This window comes from Nannobrachium achirus (genome assembly GCF_963921795.1).
Source record: "Nannobrachium achirus genome assembly, chromosome: 15".
Lineage (NCBI taxonomy): Eukaryota > Metazoa > Chordata > Actinopteri > Myctophiformes > Myctophidae > Nannobrachium > Nannobrachium achirus.
This window is the reverse complement of record NC_137822.1, coordinates 27140625-27157850: the sequence shown is the minus strand read 5'-3', so window position 1 is coordinate 27157850 and position 17226 is coordinate 27140625. Positions and strand designations below refer to the sequence as shown.

The 17226-nt window shown below is 41.1% G+C and overlaps 1 protein-coding gene across 3 annotated transcripts in view; it reads left to right on the top strand.

The window, feature by feature from the left end:
* LOC308300086 (putative flavin-containing monoamine oxidase A) overlaps positions 1-17226 on the top strand; it is a 599107-nt gene that overhangs the window by 59731 nt on the left and 522150 nt on the right. For all 3 annotated transcript variants that reach the window (XR_013962799.1, XM_080743855.1, XM_080743856.1), the window contains one exon: positions 16921-17079. Coding sequence is in view for 2 of the 3 variants with exons in the window: in XM_080743855.1 (XP_080599981.1) it covers positions 16921-17079 (159 nt within the window). In the remaining variant the exon portion in view is untranslated. The remainder of the gene's footprint in view (positions 1-16920; positions 17080-17226) is intronic.

Sequence of the window (17226 nt, the reverse complement as noted above, 5' to 3'; positions counted from 1 at the left end):
CGCAATGAGCTCAGCTCATGGTATTCTGATGCTTTTTCTTTTCCAGAGTAGTAAGTATTCCTCTTATAACATTTAACACCAGTAAGACTCCCTTATCGCCACAAATAGGGCAAAAATGTGTTTTTCCAAAATCTTCCTGATCCATGTTGATGACATGAGTGTAGACATACTGTGTGGTGATTTTCGTGATTTTAGGGCAAAATCTGTAGGAGCAGTGTCCAAAAATGTGTTTTTAAAAATCGGCCTGAAGGTGGCGCTATATGGGACAGATTCATGTTGATGGGATGAGTGTAGACATACTGTGTAGCGATGTGTGTGATTTTAGGGCAAAAACTGTAGGAGCAGTGTTCAAAAATGTGTTTTAAAAATCGGCCTGAAGGTGGCGCAAGAGGGCCATGTGAGAAATGAGGGGTGGGGTCTCCGCGTTGCCTTGGTGGACGAATAGGTACCGGCCCCGGCTCTCCCGGACGCTCCTAGCCCGAGTTACGGCATTTTATGTGAGCTGCAGTGGAGGGGGTCCTCCACTGGGGGCGCCACCACTTTTGCATCCGTTCTGGAGCACCAGGAGTCGGTGGTCCCCAGGAATTCCCCGTGAGCAGCCCCGTTGGGGTGGTCATTTTTGCACATTTGGTCATTTTTTACACCTGGGGGTCCCCCAGGGACCTGGGGGTCCCTGGAGCTCCGGGGGTCCTTGGAGGTTGTAGTTTGGCAGGTAAGGAGTGTGTGTGCAAAATTTGGCATGGATGGGGGCAACGGTTGTGGAGATATGAGCAGGGCAAAAGTGTGACGTGTGACGTGTGACGTGTGACAGACAGACAGACGGACAGACGGACAGCCGGTGGAGGTTTTGATAGTAAATGCGACCTACGGTCACAATGAATATGACATGTCACATGTCACATTCCCTGGTAAGGAGGATGGTGTAATATGTTATCTTTTAATGAGAGCTGGTGGCTTGGCAGTGCTACCAGATCACCCAGGGTCTGCTGGCCAAGAACAGAGTGTAGCACCTGTGACACTTCCTGTTACCCCCCCCATATTGCACACATTTCCAGTGGTGTAAAGTAACTAAGTACATTTACTCAAGTATTATACTTAAGTACGATTTTGTGGGTATTCTTTACGTTACTAAAGTATTTACAAATGTCAATACTTTTACTTCTACTCCACTACATCTCAGAGGCAAACATTGTACTTTTTGTACTTTTAATACAATTATATGATAACTTTGGTTACTAGTTACTTTGTTGTTTTTGATTATCATTACAAAACATACTTTACTCACATCAATCGTATATATATTTCATCCATTTGAAAATAGACGTTCTACAAGCTCACAATGTGTGGCGATGCGATTGCTATGAAATGGGACATTCTGCATAATGAGTACTTTCTACTTTTGGTACTTTAGGTACATTTTGATGCCAATACTTCTGTACTTTTACTCAAGTACATTTTGAATTCCGAACTTTTACTTGTAATGCTGAAGCCACACCAAAGTGAGAGTGGAATCCCCATTCTGCCAATGCATTTCAATGAGAATGGAGAATGGAGAGTTTTTCTTTTTCAGAAATCCTCTACTGGCATGAAACCGACCCCTTCCCATTGAAATACATAGGGATTCCACTCTCATATGTACTTTGGTGTGGCTTCAGCCTAACAGAGTATTTCTTTACTGCAGTATTGATACTTTTACTTAATTAAAACATTTGAGTATTTTTCCACCACTGCTGCACACATTTCCCCAACAGGGTGTTTCAGGTTAACGTGTGCATTTCTCAGTTCCTGCTCTGCCCAACTAAATGTATTCCAGATCTTATCATTTCATGTATGACTTGAACACTTCTACATAAACCTCGTCTTATTGCAGAAAGGGGTCTGTAAAGGTCTGTGTCCATTGTAAAGGAGAGACCTCCAAATGCACAGCCCTATTGGACATACAGAACAGGAGTTTTTTTGTCTTTGAATGAGGTTTCCCGCTCTCTTACTTAAAATAATCCAATCCCACAATCATGGTGGAACATTGGAAAGACATGGCTCACTTACTAAACAATCAGAAGTGTTGATGGGCAGCCACACATATACAGATCCCTCTAAAAGAAATTGTAATATAATTCAAATGTTCTAGTCTATACATAGCGCATGCAGTGAACAATCAAAACCTTATTTTGTTTTATTTAGTTTTTTATGGCATGCAGCTCATGAAAATCAAAAATCCATATCTCAAAATATTACAGTATTACACAGACCACTCAAACAAGGATTGTTGGTGATGATTTGGAGTGCCATTGCATCTTCTGCTTTTTTACACAATAGTATTATTCTTTTTTTTTTAGGGGGATCGGTATATCAGAAAACATGTAATCCTGTATTTTGTTGTAGTGGTCAGTCTTTAGAAACATGTTTCTTAACTATTTGCGGCACTTGAGAGGACAGAAGAAAAGTGGGCAGGTGCCATTAAAATACTTATTACAATCGTAGACTGTAAAACAAAATATGGATGGTGGAAAGCCACTGGTTTCTATGCTGCGCAAATGAAGCTTTTGTGGCCGTTGTATGGGTGCCGCCATCATTGTAGAAATCAACGTTCATTGGTAGAAATGATACCATCTCGAAAGCTATTGGCTGCCAACGGTCACGTGCAACAGCAGGGACATGGGACATTGTCTTGAGCTTGCCGAAAAGCACATGAAGAGCCTATGATCACAAGCCCCTCCCACAGCATACCCTGTTATAACATCAAATATAACATAAATTGGACCATATTTTCACAAAAAGCATATGGTGATTGAAACGAGGCTTAAACTGGCGACAGGAACTATAAAGTATTCATGACAATGTTTATTAAAGTTGTACCATGTAACTTTTTTTATAAAACAAATCTTAAAATTGTCCTAACTGTTAAATCGCTAAAGTTTTAGAACACCCACTCCGTTATTTTCAGCTTCTGAAGCCTTCTCTTTATATGTTTTCTATGATCCTGGCCGTGGACCGGATTTCGCGCCAAAATGACGTAATCTGCATCATCTGTATACGTTGTGTATACGTTGCCCAATCACATCGCCGATCATGCACACATGGTACACTACCGGCCAATCACAGCGCATCTTGAAGTGGGGTCGCCATATTTGTAGTCGCCCGTGTGTCTCTTTACTCAAAAGGTAATCTCGCCTACCAGGCAGGGTGAAGTAGTCCGTTTCTCCGGAATGCCTGAACGCACAGGAACCAGGGACCCCTCTAAAGATAGCTCTCGGCGTTGTGGAGGCAGACGCGGGGGTGTGAAGGTACGAAAAACGGGCGAAAGACGCGAACGCGACCGCGGTTTGCTATAGGGCTACTGACCACTAGTTGAGCATCTTACACAGTATAGCTTTAAGGTAAGAAAATCAAATGTAAAAGTTCAGGGGAATAGAATGAAATCCTTTGGAGAACATGTTGCTTCTGGTGCCAGAACAGCGCAACTAGCGGCCAATCATAGGAACTTTCAGTTCCGTGTTTGATTCATTTTAAATCGGGACAACTACACCCCTGATTACAATGCAATTTGAGCTAATCCAGATTTGCCCTACAGTATTCATTAATATTGGACATATTTTGGCTCGAGTGAAAGGTCTGCTCTGTCTTGGTCGTTAAAATGACCTTAAATTAATTGCTTGACTAGCTCAGCTTTATATCAGAATTCTACCTGCTTGCGTGTCGGTGTCTATTTGTAGACTATTTTCAGTGTGTGACACCCACGCACAACTAAGTATAACTCAGGCTTTAGTAGTAGTAGAGCATACAGGTGCAGAATATATGAACATTCTCAGCTGTAAATTGTTTGTACCTGGTACGTTTATTGCTTATTTTTATATAATAGTATCTTTGTCAGTCAACAGGATGGATCTGACATTGTAACAGGCCAGGGGGAGAGAGGGCCAACTCATTAGATCTAATTTGCAGTTATCTAAAAATGGGACAAAGGTTTTTTCCAAAGATCAGTGTGAATTAGTGATAAATAACCCCAGATACCTGAACCCCCTCTGTGATCCTTTTAAAGGACAAAGCAGATTGGGGACGTTTTTGTCCCAAGGAATTAATTCTTGGATGGTTGTTGCACTTGATAGCTGATGATCTTTAGGCAGGATAATGGAATGTCTGTTATTTATAGTTTTGTTTATAGTTTCAGGAAGATTTCTGAAGGCGTGAAGCTAAGCTGTAATTCTTTCTAAGTCCTTGCAAGGACTTTTCAGATACCTGGCAGCAGTTTCATCCGGTTTGAGACATTGCAGATGGGTTCATTGGTGTTATTCTTGTTTATTTCTCTGTACTTCTCGGGTCATCCAGTATACATTGAATTAGAATCCATGGTTTCAATTCGCCGGTGTTCCTCTGACCTCCAGAACGAAATCAAGTCCTCCGGTTCACCGAGTACATAAACAAATATGGCCAGTCTCGGCACACTGTGGATACTCACATGCCCCCTTTTAGCAGAGCAGACAAACCTCATGAGACAATGTTCATGTTTGCATGCCCTTTCAAAACAGTTTAGGTTCGTATGTAGAGAATTGTGTGAGCTATTTTACAACAGACTAACTATCAGTCCAGAATGTGGAGCTATTTAATGCTTCTGTAACTCTGATTTCATCTTTTTTTGTGTTATTTCTTCGTGTCGGTGTCTATTTGTAGACTATTTTCAGTGTGTGACACCCACGCACAACTAAGTATAACTCAGGCTTTAGTAGTAGTAGAGCATACAGGTGCAGAATATATATGAACATTCTCAGCTGTAAATTGTTTGTACCTGGTACGTTTATCGCTTGTTTTTATATAATTAGTATCTTTGTCAGTCAACAGGATGGATCTGACATTGTAACAGGCCAGGGGGAGAGAGGGCCATCTCAGGAGCAGACAAACCTCATGAGACAATGTTCATGTTTGCATTCCCTTTCAAAACAGTTTAGGTTCGTACGTAGAGAATTGTGTGAGCTATTTTACAACAGACTGACTATCAGTCCAGAATATGGAGCTATTTAATGCTTCTGTAACTCTGATTTCATCTTTTTTTGTGTTTTTTCTTCTTCATTCTTTTCTTTGATATAGCCATTATCCATCATTGTCAAAACTTGGATAATATATATATATATATATATATATATATATCAGAGGTCGCGCTAGGATTTTTAACAGCCGGTCACCGTGACCGGCATGATTAAAATTTATCGGACATCTGATAAAAATACCGGACATAATAATTGTAATGCATGGATGACAAGCAGGTGCAAAAACATAGCCAAAAACAACAGTTTAAGTCCTGTTGTATAGTTGGGACTGAACGAATTGAATGTAAAGGAGTAGTAGGCTGTACAAAAAACATACAGCTTCATCTTGCATAAGGGAATTAATTTATATTGGACTATTCTCGCGCAGGCTCAGGCTGTGTGTTTGCACGCATACTGCATGGTTTCATAACAAGTTGTTTCTGTTGCATCGAGGCTAACACATGTACAGAATAATGAGAAATATTCTGAAAGTGAGGTCTGCGCAAATGTTTCATAGGTTGATAGATTCATCTGTCCAGAAATTAATCAATTATAGACTACTCACTGCTATGGTCGAGTGGTCACGATGTCCATGCATCTCTATGCAACTTTGGGAAGGTTGTAAAGGCTTTGGTGGTGATCTTGTACAGTTTCCATAACATCATCTCATAAAGAACGTCAATCGAGTGTATAAAGTTTGTTTTATATGGGTTGTTAGTTGTCCTGCGTGTCTTCCATAATTCCTGTGGGTGCACGTTGCAAGATGACGCTGAAATGGACTGCTGTCTTCTCTCTCCCCCCAGCGCCCCGTTCGCAAATTAATGTAGGCTAAACAGTTCTGATAATACAACTTATTTTGACTGTCCATTCATGTATAACTTAAACTGCGCGGGGTATTCCAAACCAATGCAGCTCACAGACTTTAGCGACATCATAACAAACCGACAACTAGGGCCAACCCAGCAACAACTATCATTTCCTGTCTTACCTTCACAATAAAGTGTCTGCCGCGTATCTCCCAATGCAGCTTATTTCACATAGGTTATTATTAACAGGAAAAAGTGTAGCTTAACTCGTGTGTTTTTGTGCAACCAAACTAACGTGCATGTGAGAGTGATGAGGGAGGGAGAGAGAGAGAGAGAGAGAGAGAGAGAGAGAGAGAGAGACATTGAGAAAGAGAGAGAGAGAGGGATTTGCGGTGATATTAATGAACTGCCGTGTCATTTTCAATCGGTCCTTATGTCCGATGAGGTTTATATTTTCCGGTCTTTGTCATTAAAAATCGGTCAAATCCGGCAATTCCCGGTCTAACGCAATCTCTGATATATATATATATTAGGGGTGCAACAATACATGTATCGATATCGAACCGTTCAATACGAGGGTGTACCGAACTGAATGACCCTGTACCGAACAAAACAATACAATACCACTCCACATCCACATTCCCCTGGAACCCCCTCAAGGACCCCTAGGGATCCGCAGAGCCCACTTAGAGAACCACTACCCTAGAGGTTGGGTACCGTATTCAAAAGTTCAAAGTTAAAACATAAAAATACATAGTTATAAAAATACATTTATAAATCAATGACATTTCTGTTTATTTTTTGTATCGAAAATGTATCGAACCGTGACACCAAAACATTGAACCGAACCGAACCGTGAATTTTGTAAACCGTTGCACCCTTAATATATATATATATATATATATATATGTATATAGACCAGTGTAACTCCAATATTTTAAAATGTATTCATGATACGATAACATTTTTAAAGCCCTATCAGCAAAAATGCTGATCTACAAGCTCATGCGATGTATTTTGAGCTTGAACATTTTTTAAAAATTTGTCTATAATGATGACACCAAATTAGTTAGGACTTACAGTACTTACTTCATAATTACTTCAATTTTATTGTAACTACTTCATTATTGAATATTCTCCTCTTATCTTGCCTAATGATGAGCTTTGTTAGAGCTAAGTTTGTTTCTCTTGAATAAATTAAATTAAAATAAATTAAAGTTCATTCTTTCAAATTCTGCTGATAAGTCTTGCACGGCCAATGCAAATGGCCTGTTATTATTACCCTTTACTTCTTAAGCATACCACGGCTGTGAATAACCATGAATGAAGTAGTTATTGAGGTATTCGGTACAGTGTGTACACCTTCTCCATAATTGTTGCTAGAATAATTTAAAACTATAGTAAAGCATTTGTTAGTATTACATGTAAGTAATGGATTAGGGACCATAGGAGGAGGCATAATCTTTTGACCAAATGCACCTTAAATATTTCTGAGAGCATAAGCTGATCGATCACACCATAGTGTTGTTTTCATTTTATTTGAAGAAAGTAGACTTGTCTTTCCCTCTGAATGCTTGCTCGCCTGTTAATGACAAATGACTAAAATATGACTAAAACTAAATGAAAATATATTCAAAAGACTATGACTAAGACTACATCAAAATGTCCTGTCAAAAACAACACTGCGCTCATCCAGACATCTCATAATATTCTTTTACATGCGTTTGGTCTCATTCCAAACATGACGTTTGCCAGTCATTATTCTTCCTCGCTTCCACAGCTCAGTTTATAACTTAAAGAACCCAACGCCTTTAGTTTTTGCTTGTAATTCCTCCTTTTCCAAAAGTAGATTGAGAGCTTGGTGTGTGCTTGAACGTCCATTAAATTGTAATATTTGTTGTACAGCCCCACTATCTCTGCTGTTCTGTGCGTCTCGCTCGGTCTGTCTGCCTACAGTATAGGTCGTTTAGAAGCACCCACGTCTGTAGCCAGAAGATAATTATACGGTGATTATTGCCAACAAGAGACACTGAATACATTTTCCTCTCAACAAGTATTTGACCTGTGACTACAGGGAAACGTATGTGTATTTCTGTCTGGTTCTACAATACTACTGTATGTGTGTGAAGAGAGATTTGTTTCGAAGGGGTTGCTTTCCTTACACAGGACACATTTAAAAAAGATGGAAAAAATATAGTCATTGTCGGGTGGAAACCTCGTATCTCCAAGTTTCAAAATTGTATGTTCTTTCGCAAAGTAAAGCCCTGCTTCATCGTACAAGGCCGTCGCACAAAAGTAGTGAAAACAGCAGATCTACAAGCACACAACGCCTCGCGTTGTGTGCTTGTAGATCGGCTGTTTTCACTAGTTTAAATCATTTTTAAAATGAAAAATGCAAAACAAACGGTTTTGGACATCCAAGGTTTTCACCCGACAACGACGATATAAAACATTTAAGAATCCGGGTTGGTGGTATTCATGGCCAAGTATCCTAGTTTCTTCAGCAGAAATCTAGCTGTATTCATCCTGTTTTCTTTTAATCCCCTAAGAGTGATGAGGAACAAGGCACCAGCTTTCTCATTTACATGATTCTTTCTGACTTCTGAAAGTGGGGACTGGGGAGCATACAGTACTTTGCATGTAATGAAGGCGAGCGAAGGAAAGCGCCATGCAGAATCTATGTACCATGCACAGCTCAATCATGAGAAGTTGACAGGTGAGCCGTATAGAGAGATTGATAATAATGACCATAGCAGCTTTGTTCTATGACAGGGGTCTTCAGCGTTTTCAGGCCAAGGACCCCTTAGTTGAGAAAGAGATGAAACAGGGACCTCCACAACTTTTTCATAGATTCCATATAGTTTAGTTGTTTGACAGCTCAATCATGCCAATTTGTGTTTTCAGATATTTAACCACTTGAACCGTCAATACTGTACATAGTCTTCTCTTTTTCCCCTCTATGCCAAACGTCTTTGCCAAAAATAGCCGATCTACAAGCTCACAACGGCGTTGTGAGCTTGTAGATCTGCTATTTTTGGCTAAAGTTCTCAGGATATGGACGCTAGGATTCAAGTGGTTAATATAAAAAATCACACAAAGATTTGGAGGACCCCTGTAGTAACTCTGATGACCCCCTAGGGGTCCCAGACCCCCTGTTGAAGACCCCTGCCGTATGGAGAGATTGATAATGACCATAGCAGCTTTGTTCTTGGAAGTATGGAGCCTATTTTCTGGTGCTTTGTGTGAGTAGCAGACAGAAATGAGGCTGGACTGGAGCTGCTGCCAAAATGCTGCCATTGTCGTGAGTTTTTTCCTATCCAGAAATGTAGAGATTATGGCTGAGAAGACATCATTGGTTAACCTTGGCTTGGTCTTTCAGTCTGGCCAAATTCCTCAAATGGCCATGCAGCACACATCCAAGGTAAATTGACACAAGCACAAAACCGCTGGCCCAGCATTGTCGGGGTTATTGCGCTGATAATGCGTCGCTTTGCGATGCATCGATCTGTGGTGTTCAGGCTTCGGTGCCCGGCAATGGCCGAGTTATTGCATGGTTGAAATGGTCTCTCTGTCTCTGTCTCTCTGTCCCTCTCTCTCCTCAGACTCCCTCCCTCCTTCCCCCTCTCCCTTTCTCTCTCTCTCACTCTCTCTCTCTCTCTCTCTCTCTCAGGGACGTGCTGGCCATTGGGAAAAGCGGGCCAACTCCCAAACGGCCGGTTCTTCCTGGCTGGTCCAGGCCGGCCATTAGGAAAAAATGAAAAATATACCTTCGTTCCATTTTGGGGGCTGGGCGGCCAACAAAGTAAATCGTCACTGTCGGGCAGAAACCTTGTATCGCAAAGCAAAGCCCTGCTTCATCATACAAGGCCGTCGCACAAAAGTAGTGTAAACAGCCGATCTACAAGCACACAACGCCTCGCGGTGCGAGGCATTGTGTGCTTGTAGATCGGCTGTTTTCACTAGTTTAAATCATTTTTTAAATGATAAATACAGCAGATGCCTGAAGAAGGTCTTTGACCGAAACGTTGCATTAAATAAAGAGAGTTTTTTTGGCAAGTTGAAGATGGTGTGCGGGCCCTGTACTTCTTGTGCATGTTTGAAATGATAAATACAAAACAAACGGTTTTGGACTGAAATGGCAAATCTTTGAGAAGCAGCAGCGCTATAGAGAGAGATCTCTCTCTATAGCGTGCAATGAGGGGCCTCTCCAACTCTTTTTCCCGGGCTGAATCAGGGGCCCAGCAGGCCAGCACATCCCTGCCTCTCTCTCTGATAGAGCTCCCAACCACTTACCTACCTGATATTTCAGTCTATCAGATGATCCCATCGTTTTCTATCCAAATCTTTCAGTCAATAGATGAGACTATTGCTTCGATCATTTGAGGTGGGAAGGCTCATGGAGTTCATAAATATCAGATTCAGAGTTACATGGAGTTATTTATTTCTAAATATTTAAGTATCACTGGGCCCCAAAACAATATCAAGACACTCTCTGGTGTCAACTACAATGTCATTCTTGCAGGATTATGCACCACACTGATAAGCCAGTGGCGCTCTCCTCATGAAATGGTATCACTTTTGAGATAACTTTACATTATGCCGCCGCAATACACGAGAAACACCTTTTATGCACTATATGTCAATCTTATAGCCTGCATCTCGCCTTTGGTAGAGGAGAGGTGTTTATAGGAGACGTGTTTATCACCCGAAGCTTTTTATGAAATCACATGACCATGCGACAGAGTTCAGACGTGGTCAGGTCTCGGCAGTTCACAGAGTCAACAGTGTTAATAGTGATGCACAGATTCAAGGCTGGCTGCCAGCCCCACTGACCTTGGAGGCTGCTGTGAAAGTGTACCTCGAGAGAGAGTCGTTCATCAGTCCCCTCACTTATACGAGTCACAAAGACTTACAGCCTCGATTGTTTGTTCATACATGAGCGCAGTGGTGTGAAACGGGACATTCTGCATAATCTGTACTTTCTAATTTAAGTACATTTGACTTTTTTACTTTTACTAGAGTACATTTTCAAATCTGGACTTTTACTTGTGACAGTATTTCTACATTGCAGTATTGATACTTTTACAATTTGAGTACTTTTTCCACCACTGCATGTGTACAGGTGAGATCTGATTTTGACATCAGGTGAGCTGTCAAAATGTTTAACGAGTTTACTATACAGACTACAGCTGACAATCAGCTGAGCCACTGTTTAGTTGTAATAAATCTACCATATTGGGCGAGTGCATGACAAAATAACATAATTGCCCTTACAAAAAGCTGTCTGACTCTGTAATGGACATACTGTAGTTCTTTTTTGTTTTAGATATCTTTTTGGGGGGCTTTTTGCCTTTTTATTGATAGATTACAGTAGTCTGACAGGAAATGGGGGGGAGAGAGAAGGGGAGTGACACTCAGCAAAGGTCATCGGGATCGTGAGTAGAACATGCGATAACGCTGTCAGGCTAGGTCCCTCGACGGCCCCCTTAGCCGTCCGGGCCATGGACGACGTCTTTGAGTTGTTGAACACAGTGGGCAGAGTGTTGTTCCGGCATTGACACCATGTCTGCGTAAGCAAAGAGTCAACATGTCAGTTCGCTGTGAGCTTTCATAGCAGACTTCTTTCCCACCGCCTGACACTGACAGTATATCTTAGTCTGTGTTTGTTTCTGGTGTGTCATGTTCAACCCAAATCATATACAGTATGAGCACAACACATGTGGAGCTATATCAACCATTACACAATTATTAAAAGGATGTCGAAAGGTTCCTTTGCCAGGAGTGTGTTCCATAACATAATTGCATAAGTGCCTGCGAGACTCTATCCCCTCTATCTCTCTCTCTCTCTGCCTTTATGCCTCTCTGTCTCTCTCACACACACGCACGCACGCACGCACGCACGCACGCACGCACGCACGCACACACACACACACACACACACACACACACACACACACACACACACACACACACACACACACACACACACACACACACACACACACACACACACACACACACACACACACACACTGTGCTGTACAAATTATTTTCCCGGTTGACATTGGGAAAAGGTGGGATGAAATTTGCTTTCCCTTCCCGACGCTGATTAATTCTTTGTGTGATCAGACGTTGCTAATGCCTGGCAACCACCGATTGCATGGTTTACTATGCATTAGACCAGGCGTTCTCAAACTCTTTTTGATCCAGGTACCCCTTGGAGGGTAGATTATTTTTCCAGCATGTGTACATTTAGATTCCATTGGAACTATTTGTGACCTGTAATGTACATTTAGTTTCATTTGGAGTTACCAATAATTTTGCTGGGGACCTCCCTGAAACCCCCTTGAGGACCCCTGGGATCCCCAAACTCCACTTAGAGATGGTCTCCCTGGTATGAGACACAAAAAAGAAGTGTTGTCTTTGTAATTTTAGGTTCATTCCACTGCATCCTCCAACCAGTCATCTGTGACTGAGGTTGTGACTGAGGTCTGTGACCATCCATTTATTGTTCCCAGGCTTTGCTAGTCTTATTATTAATATTTAATATTGGTATGTATTATTTATGCAGCCGATACGGTACATGTACGTGAAAAATATGTCCATCACCACCCCAACAGTTTGCCACTGGGGTGGCTCACAAAAAGCACAGTACGTTTACATATTTAAACCCAGCAGGAGTCTAATACCTTTTTTGTTGTTGTTGTAGGACCCACTGGGGTGGGCAGCTGTATGCTTGAAAGGGACATTATATTTTCACGCTCACTCCAGAGGGCCACGCAGTCAAAAATAGCCGATCTACAAGCTCAAAACGTGTCACAGTAGCACTAACACTAGTCATTAAGCTACTATTATAGACTGAAGTAATTAAAACGGGCCATGTTTGCATGTTTGGAATTGTAACTGAAATATCAGTATTCCGATATTAACCTGCGGGTCGTATTAAGTGAAGGTGGGGGCCGCATGTGGCCCCCGGGCCGTCCAGTTGCCCATGTATGAGATACAGTAGAAGGACAAAATCCATACAGATACTGAAATGTGCCATGAAAACGGGGAAAGACAGTGCAAGGATGCTCAAGTGGTGTGTCATTGATGAAAGGTTTGCTACATCACATTCAGCAATCTGATTGGCTGCCGCCCAGTGGAAGTCACTTATCCCTTACCTTTGTTGAGACATTCTCCGCTTTTTGATGCTCTTATCGCCTGCTTTGCGGCCAATCACATAATCCTCAGAGCGGCACTGCCACCCGCTTACAAGTACCTTTTTGGCAAGAGGAAGGTGCTAGAGGAGGAAAGGTCGTGGTGTGACCAGAATCAGTGGGATTCATCCACCGGGGAGCATGAAGGTCCCATGTTGTTTGGGATTAAAGTGGTGGTTGGATGTCCGGATAGACCGGCCGACCGACTGATCAACAGCCTTAGAGGATGCTCTCTGTTCTTTTCTACTGTGTGATTGAACTGAGTAGTGCCATGTGCGGTACGTCACACTTCAAAAGGAAACACTGCTGCTCACCCATAAAAATAATCTTTTAGTACACCCGTGCCGTATCACTCCATAGCGAAGAGTCACCAATGAAATTATACACAATGATCGGCTATTTCCTCTATCAATGTTCTTTTTTAAGTATAAAGTTGTCAAATATGTCAGTAATTTCTATATTTAGGTTATGTGTCATATCTACCATGTGCAACTTCAAAGCCTCAAAGCCAAACAGAAATGTAATTGTCAACCACAAAAACACAATTAAATCGTTAATCGCAATTATTTGAGTGACAATTAATCGTCATGTAAAATGTCATAATCGTGACAGCCCTAGTTTCGGCTTCTGCCTTCCGCAGTGGCTGCATCGACTTCAAATGACCCATACACAGTTACATTTAAAATTTCAGAAACGTAAGGTATTGCAAGAGGTTTGTTTGTGGTTTCAAATCTTTGCATAATTCAAAACATAATCGAGTGAGTGTGAACTAACACTGTGGCCTTCAGCATTCATCAAGCGTGTTTTGATACAAATGGAAGGGCCTGCAATATTTATGGTTTCCTACTTCATTTCGTTAGCAGAAGCTCAGTTGCTCTTAGCCCTCTTTGTTGTTCAGCATTATGCAGCCTTCTTACACTGTACTATAGGCAGTATAGGACTTCTGCAAAGGCCACTGTATCTATCTGGTTAAACCTTAAAGAAATGAATCAATATGTTCTCTACTTGCAGGCAAAGCAGTATTACACAGATATGTGTTTCTCATCCTTGTATCCTCTATCAGTGATTCTCAACCTTTTGAATTTACCAGATCTCCAATTGTATTTGCATTAGCCACAGAATACTATTTTAAATCACTGGAACTCCAATCTGATAAATAATTTGTTAGGCATTGATTTGGCCTGATATGTCATTTGTTAATGAATTCCCTTACTGTAGGTATAGAGTCAACAGAGAAACTCTGATCCAAGTTTTTCTGGGGACCCCCTGGAACCCCCAAGGGGTCCACAGACCCCACATTGAGATTAATCAACATTGTCTCTATACTACATAACCTGTATTAGAGTCACTTCATATTACCTGAAGCTGTATTAGATGCCTGCTGATGAGACGCATTACATAACTTTTGCATGCAAGTCAAATAACTACTTAATGAGTCATTTGTAATACATCTGTGGTCCTCATCATGCTGCCCTGGGAAGAACAATAGCAGACATGCCTTTAGGCTCTAATTCAGTACAGCCAACACAGTCCATTGTTATGCAGCTGAATAAGACAGCAATAAACCTTTATTGGTCCCTGAGGGAAATTGAGGTGTCATGGCCGCAGTAAGCATGAAACACAGGTGATGTGGCGCGTTGTGAGCTTGTATAGATCGGCTATTTTCAAATAGCCTACAGTACATCTGCTAAAGTGGTGTGTGTATGTATGTTTTATGATATAATTTATACCTGCAAAGTAAGTAGTAACTAAAGTTTTCAAATAATTGTAGTGGATTAAAGTACAATATTTGGATCCGAGATGAAAATTGGAAATACTCAAGTAAAGTGCAAATACCTCAAAATTGTACAGTACATAAGTAAATATGCTTAGTTACTTTACAACACTGCATGATTCCCCTGACTCTTGCGATATTGTTTAGATTAAATTACTGATTTGATTTTAGGCTACTGTTAAAATGTTAATTTTGAGTCTATAGAACAATGTCCAGATCTCTGACCTGACTCATAGTCAGAGACTCTCTCATACCTAAATATTCTTCTTACACTAGACATCTGCCCATGGTCTGACTGAGTTCATATTCGTATATTATATACATTAAATACATATAATATACAATGTATCACTAGTGAACATTATGCATGATTATTATGGATTATCAACAGTGAAAATATATAGACTGATACAGTATGCCAGTTGGCCTTCAACCGTGGTCTGTGGGTATCCAGATCATATTTTATACAAGTCATCAGCAGTGAATATAATGGGGAAATATGAACAATGAAACATCCTTTACAGGCATCTGTGCTGGTTTTCTAGTGTATGTCCCAGTAGTGCATGTCTGAATGGATGTCAAGCTAAAGCCAGTAATCCCGACCAACAGAAGAGAACATAATGGAATATGACTCATATCAGCGTTCCAAAGGTCTATTGCTGCTATAAAAATAAATAAAGTGATCATCTGTCCATCTGGCTGCTGTGGTGCAATATAACAATGATTATCACATCGTTGAAAGGTTTATGATTTTGGCAGGATCACACTATTTTTAATTGCTAGATGTACCACCTACGCACCACCTGGCTCAAGTTTTGAGACTGCATAAAAATTAAGACATAACCCCGTAAAAGAAAATGCGTGCTCTGCTCAGTCAACGTACTGTACCCATGTACTGTATAAATAAACAGTAGTTATTAAGCACTAAAATTTGCTTTCTTTTGTGAAACATGTGTACAGGTAGCTGTGAGGATTTTAACTTACACTTCTCTTGTGTCATCCAATTTCTTATTGTTAAAAAAAATGTGGATCCGTTTATACTGCAAGCCATTGTCCATAGAGATCCTATTATAATCTTTGCCACTCCAACGAGCACAATTTGCAGTCTTCACAGGTGGGAAGACAGTTTGGGATTGGGGGGGGGGGGCCGTCCTTGTCATGTGTAGTGATCCCTGTTGGTTGACCTGAACAATCAAATGTATGCTTGAGTCTGTTTAAAAGCAATTACTCTAGTGCTGTAACTGTAAACTAATGTTTGTAAAAAAATAGATATAAACATCCCATACATTTTCCCTACAAAAAGTGTATGGAGGAAGTCCATATATGATCAAGTACTGTTGCTTAGAAATGTAACGTATAGGTGATCTTTCCGAACTACGTAATCATACTATCCTGCTGTTTGGTTTCATCAGATTGAAAATGATGCACATGCTTTTCATATCATTTATTGTTAACATTCTGAATGCTCAGTGAGCAATTGAGCTGTTGTGGGGGGAAAAGGTATACCCAATTTTACATGCATAAATATTTAATTTGATATCTTGTTAATTTGCTGTGTATTTCCTGCAAATTAACAGGGTCATTTTGTTCTGCACCGCATCCTAGTGAATTTGTACTGATGTATTTAACGCACATGCATGCCTGCCTCAATCACAAAATGGTGTAAGTCCCATTTCATATAGAAATACATTTGTGAAATTAAGCTGCTTTGACCTTGGCATGCCGTATACTTGAAAAAGAAAAACAGAATCACCCAGAGATTGCAAGTTCACTAGGATGACTGTGGAACTGTGTGTGCATACTGTATGATGAAATCTCTGCTCCGATCTCCGGTCATGCTGCGTGTCGTCACTGTCGGGCAGAAACCTCGTAACTCCAAGTTTCACATTTGTATGTTTTTTCGTAAAGTGAAGCCCTTGCTTCATCATACAAGACTGTCGCGCAAATCTAGTGAAAATAGCCGATCTGCAAGCACACAATACCTCACGATGCGAGGCGTTGTGTGCTTGTAGATCGGCTATTTTCACTATCTTAAATCATTTTTAAAATGACAAATGCAAAACGAACGGTTTTGATCATACAAGGTTTCCAACCGACAACAACGATGTGTTTCTCTCTAGGCTTTCTGGCGGGAGAAGGGGTTCTCTGGGGAGATAGTAGCGCAGCCCACCGCTGAGTGTCCCTTCTGTGCTACCTACGATGCCACAACCCCAAGTTCTAATCCCGCGTTGCTGGGCTTCATCGCTGGACAGCAGGCATCTCAGTGGAGCTGCAAAGAGGTAACCAGTTTCTAATGGCTGGATGTGTTTTCACTCAAACTCTCACAGTGCTTCACCTTGTTTTTCTTGTAAATCAACCAGCAGCCGCTAGGATTAAGTTCAAAGTGGGAATGGAGGATGATGCCAGCCGGCGCTTATCTTTTTGTC